The 6332-nt window shown below is 43.0% G+C and overlaps 1 protein-coding gene across 1 annotated transcript; it reads left to right on the top strand.

Moving 5' to 3' along the window:
- The first annotated feature begins 143 nt into the window (after positions 1 to 143).
- socs9 (suppressor of cytokine signaling 9) lies at positions 144 to 4749 on the top strand. The gene is made up of 2 exons (XM_008280640.1): positions 144 to 229; positions 2302 to 4749. Exon 2 carries the CDS (start codon positions 2450 to 2452, stop codon positions 4079 to 4081), a length of 1632 nt encoding a protein of 543 aa, XP_008278862.1. The 5' UTR covers positions 144 to 229; positions 2302 to 2449; the 3' UTR covers positions 4082 to 4749.
- The last annotated feature ends 1583 nt before the right edge of the window (positions 4750 to 6332 follow it).

Here is a 6332-nt window from a genome sequence, read left to right as displayed (position 1 = left end):
GCAGCTAGAGAAAAAAAAAGTGCGGTGTTCTTTTTTTTTTTTTTTTTAAATTGCTTTTATTCGTGATATTACACACGTCCTTTATGATCCTGTGCGGCTTTCTACTTCCGGGTCGCACGGTTCAGCTCATCAAGCTAATGTGAGCTAGCCGCCTTGCTGTTAACGTCATTAGTTTATCTAAGAAGAAACAAAGGCTGTCTCGTCGGGAAACTTGAGTACAACTGCTTAGGTATGTTCACGCTTTGTGTTAAAGCCGTAAAAGCTAGATGCGAGTGTCTACACACACGGCTAAGCCTTTCCTCCTACTGTAAAGAGTGCCCAAGTTAGCTGCCCTGCTAACTTAGCTCACACCGACCGTAAACAGCTGCTTGCTAACGATGCTAGCATGTTAGTTATCATTATTTTCTGATGTGTTTCGGTGTAAAAACTACGGTTGAGTCTGCAGTTTGCCTTAAAAGTTTGAAATGTTTAGCGTATTTTACGTCTGCTAATGTTAGCTTAAGTTACACAGGAAAAGTTGGTTGGTTTTTAGTTTTAATCGACCGTCCCAATCTCTCGATAATAGCTTGAGGATGTGATTTGAGAGGACAGAGGCTCGTCTCTGATGCCGAGCTTTTGTATCGTTGTTTTTCAAGACAAATAGAGGTTATTGGCTGACACAACAACTCTGTTAAAATAAATAAGAACTTGAGCTAATAAGCGCGGTAGTTCACTGGCAGCGTTTTTAAATAAACTACAACAGGAGCTGCTTTTCGGTACGACGTTATACGTTTCACATCCTTTTAACTTTTCAGTAATTGTGAATTCAGGTTCACTTGCATTAATGTTAGGAGACTTAGTAGATGGTTTTCTCTTTGTCAGACCTGGTAACGTGGGATCTTTATTAAATCAAAGAATAGTATCAAATCTGCTCAAACTAAAGATAAACTGACATGCAGTCCTGATAGGACAACTTTGCAGCAAGGTCAGCTGGAACAGGATGCCTCAGAACCAACACAGTGGTTTCATTCAGCAAACTGGATGTTGGTGCTATACTGGCTGCTGTTGGATGCTTGTTTTAGTTTCCTAATATTTTTCCTAATATGCCTTTGATTTACAGTGTACTTATGCGCAGGAATTCCTTTTGATCTTGATTGATTTGGACATTTCTTCTGACATATTGCGAATCAATTTCTCATTATTTGTTTTAAGTCCAGCTTCAGTTAAATAATCTCTGTGTAATAGTTTTGATCTGATGTGAGGAAGCATTACGACAGAAGACAAAGGGCTGCAGCTCATGATTATTTTCATCGTTGATTAATCTGTCGCTTATTTTCCGGACTTCATCTATAAAATGTCAGAAAATGATGAAAAGTGTCGATCAGTGTTTCCAAAGCCCAAGATAATGTCCCTAAATGTCTTCATTTGTCCGCAACCTAAAGATATTTAGCTTACTGCCATTAATGAGTAAATAAACAGGAAACATCCACTTTTTTAACAAGATGAGATTAGAAAGCATCTTGAGAGTCACTCCGTGTAATTAATTGATTGTTCAAATAGTTGCTGATTTACCTAATAGTTAACAAGAACTTGAATATTTGTTGGAGCTCTAATGAGATATCATCAAAGGCGTGACTGTCGCACAAGGAGTGTGCTGTGAATTTGTCATACCATCACAGACAATTTACACCCTGGATCAGACACATGATGTACGAGGTGTGGTTATTAAGCACTGGGACTGGCTTTGTGTCAGTTAAACCACAATGTGCATGTCTTCATTAACAACCCCTAAAAGTTTCACATGTGCTTAAACTAAATGCGATTGAATCACAGTGTTAGTCTTCTAGCTACACCTTATGAATCTTAAATTGGATTCTTTGTGATTGACTCAAATTGTGATTTCTGTTTATAATTAATCAGTTGTTCAGCCCGAACTTGTAGACACTCAAAATGTCATTAAACACTAGAAGGTCTTTTGTTGTTTAATTCAGCAACACAGTAAACTGCCAAAATGTTATGTGGAACATTTTTCACTATTTTGTAAATGTAAAGTTTTAAGTATTGATTGAATCAGCAGAATAGTCAAGAATTAAAGGTCAGTTGTAGTTCTCAAGTCAGCACCTTTCTGAAACCATTTAAACAACACCGAACATTACAGCCGTCATATCGATTTAATTCCGACCAGTGCTGTTGTGTACAATGAGTGCATACAATAAAATGGCAGCTGACTGTGCATCATGAAATGTGTGACAGTATGTTATTCAGAATTATGTCAATGTGTTAAATTCTTGCCTTAAGCGAAGCCTTTGTTTTGTTTTGCAGGTCGTTTAAAGTCTCTGTGGCCGCTATGCATGGATGATGATAATGACATCTCAAACAAGGAATGTGGATGGAAAACTTTTGCTAAAAGATAACTGCACTTACAAGTCATTCCTTGGCAACTCCCTAGAGTGGTGAAACTGTTGCTGTCATGTCATTACCAAAGGAGTCAGGAAACCGAGGGAAAGATCGAGAGAGGGGGGCCCGTCCCAAGGTGAGACAGAGTCGGTCAGAGGAGAGACGAGATGCAGGTGGCGGACGGAAAGGTGGGAAGGGGAAGAAAAAAGGTCTCGCCTCCCATGAACCAGCAGCTGAGCGGCCTGTCAGTGATGGCTTTGAGTATGGCGAGCTGTTGAGTGACCTGGAGACAAGGGACCAATCCTCCTCCTCTCCTCTGAGGGAGAGTTGGAGATGGCAGGGCCTGGAAGTCGCTGCCTCGTTGCTGGGACAAGAACGGGTAACAGCGAGGCCAGGTCTGGGAACAGTTAGCTCTGCGGCAGAGTTACCTGCAGCCGGCGAAGGTGAGGGCAGAGGGTCAAGCAGCAGTCGCACTCTCAGGCAAAAAATTCAAGATGCAATGGGGCAGTGTTTCCCAATAAAGACACACAGCGCAGCGGCACCAGCTCCACCTCCACAGGCTCTTTCATCGTCAACTGCCTGTGCCTCCTCGAGGCGTAAGATCCATCTCAGTGAATTGATGTTGGATGACTGCCCTTTCCCTGTAGGATCAGAGCTGGCTCAGAAGTGGTATCTCATTAAGCAACACACGGCCCCCATTACCCAGCCTCCCCTGCTGGATTCTGCAGTCGTGTGCAGTGCCCCAACTTCAGCAATGGCTACTGTGGTGGAGGACGTGGATGACAGGCTGCGAGAGCGCAGGCGCATCAGCATCGAACAAGGCGTTGAGCCACCACCCAATGCAGAGATCCACACGTTTGAGGTGACAGCCCAAATTAACCCTCTCTACAAGCATGGCCCTAAGCTGGCGCATGGTATGAATGAATTATCTGGGACTGACAGAGCCTCTGTTCATCAGCAACAGCAGCTCCTTCTCCAAAGACAGCAGCAACACCAACTCCTACTTCAGAGCTGTTTGGACACTCTGGATGAGGTGGTGGCCTCAGCGTCAGCCTCTGTCCACTCCTGTGACACTGTCTCCGACCCTTTGGTTGACCCAGAGGTGACAGCGACCAACATGACCTCTAGAGCCATACTTCCTCAGACAGAACATCACAAATCTCACGATGGCTACCGCATTCACACTCAGATTGATTACATTCACTGTTTAGTTCCAGACCTGCTGCAGATCACCAACCTCCCGTGTTACTGGGGGGTTATGGACCGCTACGAGGCAGAAACGCTGCTGGAGGGAAAGCCCGAAGGCACCTTCCTCCTGCGCGACTCTGCTCAGGAAGACTACCTCTTCTCTGTTAGCTTCCGCCGCTACGGCCGCTCGCTACATGCACGCATAGAACAGTGGAACCACAATTTTAGCTTTGACGTTCACGACCCCAGTGTCTTCCATGCTCCCACAGTCACAGGATTGCTGGAGCACTACAAGGACCCCAACTCCTGCATGTTCTTCGAGCCCCTCCTGTCCAACCCCATCCACCGCACACAGCCCTTCAGCCTGCAGCACATCTGCCGAGCGGTCATTAGCAGCTGCACCACCTACGATGGCATTAACATGCTTCCCATTCCAAATGCTTTAAAAAAGCACCTGAAAGAATACCACTATAAGCAGAGAGTACGCGTACGGCGAATGGATACCTGGTGGGAATGAAGGACAACGACAAATGACTACAAGAAACTACCAAATACATTTTTAATGCAAGTCTCTGACTGGACAGAACGATGAGTCTTGTTCTTAACTCTCTCTCGGCTGTATTAACCTACATTACACTGTATGTATTTATTTTATTCCTGCTGTACATGTCTTAACAATTTTACTAAACTACACTGACGAGGCAATATGTAATCTCACTGATCTTGCACACTCAGAGTTCTTTATGCTCAAATTAAACAAAGTTATTTAGATCTGTGGCGTTCAGAGAACTACCCTCACGTATCGTCTGTGTTTTCAAGTGTGACTAAATCAGCTTAATTATCTGACGATAGGGGGAAGAGTCCTAGTGTGAATCGAGATGATTATAATAGAGTTGTTCATCAGTCACGTGCTGGGAAGGTGAAACACATACTGACAAGGTTCCGGAGTTGTTACTGAGGTGTTGAAGTGCGGCACGTATGCAGTATTAATCATTGTTCCCCATACTGAGCCTCGGGCTGACCAGACGGGGTAAGATTTAGGTGCATATTCTACCTGGTCTTGTTAAAAATGAAAAGGATTGTCGCACATTGAATGTCACAATTATATGCTCACATTAGTTTTTAGTTTTTTAGTTTCATTTCAGGGAAAGATGCAAATTAAAGACTGACTGAAGACCCAGAAAACCTTGTTTTTGCTGGTATCCAGTGGTGTAACCCCTCCCTTTGCTGCAGTGTATATCCGTGTACTGAATGATGTGTGATACGACTACCCTAGTGTGGTGACTGGTGCCACACCCGGTTGCACCTAACTATGATACTGAATGTGGTCAGAGGCAAAACAGATTTGGAGGTTTCAACCAAAGGCAGCAGTGAAGCACTGCTTTTCAGTCTGGGGCTAAGTTAATCTTCAGCAAAGAGTGTTCGACAAGTAAATGTGAACATCTTATGCTCAGATTCTCCATCACAGAGCTGCTTTGTTCTCAACCTATATCGTGTGCGTGGGTTCCCTATAAGTCTAAACTGCATGCAGCCAGTGCTATAGTAGTCTTTATTAGTTTTGAAGGATCAAACGTGGCCTGCATGAACTTGTCAGCAATTGTTGAAGCAGCGGTATTATCAGAATGCAAAATGATGAAGCCCAGAGGTTTATGGACCTTATTTTGCTCAAAACTGACTTGTGCTGCCTCGTTCCTTTAATGCAGAGGCTTGGTCAGGGTTTTTTGTGTGTGTGTGTGTGTGTGTGCTTTGCATCTATATGTGGATGCAAAGACCCACATCCTTAAAGAAGAAATTATCTTGTTGCTATACTTCCTGCTGTGTCTATTTGAAAGAGGTAGGGTGTCTCCACACTAATCTTCCATTCCAGCAGTTCAGTGACAAAATTATCATAATGAATTAGCTGTGGTGAATCCTAATTAACGGGAAGAATGATAGGAGAAGGGGTGTATTTTGAGCTTTTGCTGGGGCTTGACACTAAGTCAGTTACGTAGACGAAAATCTGCAAGCTTTGAGAAGCTCTTCAAAGAACAGTCGGTGCTAAACTAGAAACCTAAAGACACGGAGGAGAGGCGAAGATCCAACAGTGAATACGTCAAGTAGCAAATGCTGAAATGTGAAGGTTGTAGCGTAATAAAATATGATATTTTATGTAATACACCTATGTCAAACACTCTAAAGCTATTTTATAAAATGTAATAATGTTGACTTAAAGTAGAAATACTGTAACTCTCTTAAATGATCAAACATCTTCGTTTTTGAATGTTCAAATAAATTCAGTAAATTTGCCACAAATGAACAACGCAAAGGGAGGAAAGTATTTCACGCAAGGCGGGCTCTTATTTACCTTATTATCTGTGACTTATTCCGAGATTAATTGCAAAATTTACCTTTGCGGTGGAGTCATTTACCGCCGTGTGTGAACAGCATTCTGTATTAATGGAAACACACAAGCGAGACCACACCGCTAACTTTTGTGTGCACTGAGCAATAATCACAAAAGACAACCGTCCCAGTGTTAATGGGAAAGCATGGAGAATGGGTCCGGGATCCTCTTCTGAACCGCTGTGATTCCGTTTTCTCCTTGAGGTGGCCAATTTGATATGCAGGGCGTGAATCATCCATGACAAGCACTCATCCAATAATGAAGCCGCTATAATTTAGACAGCAGTTCCAGTGCGCCATTAAAGCCTGCATTCAAAATGCAAAGTCAGGACCTTTGACCTTTGTATACTTAATTAAGCCTCTATAAAAAGTCAACTATAAAATAA

The sequence above is a fragment of the Stegastes partitus genome, unplaced genomic scaffold, assembly GCF_000690725.1.
Source record: "Stegastes partitus isolate 25-593 unplaced genomic scaffold, Stegastes_partitus-1.0.2 Scaffold204, whole genome shotgun sequence".
Lineage (NCBI taxonomy): Eukaryota > Metazoa > Chordata > Actinopteri > Pomacentridae > Stegastes > Stegastes partitus.
The sequence above is the reverse complement of the archived record's forward strand: the minus strand, read 5'-3'. Positions and strand labels throughout refer to the sequence as shown.

What these genes read in the sequence shown, in the direction of transcription:
- socs9 (XM_008280640.1), top strand. Translation starts at nt 2,450, where the DNA reads ATGTCATTACCAAAGGAGTCAGGAAACCGAGGGAAAGATCGAGAGAGG.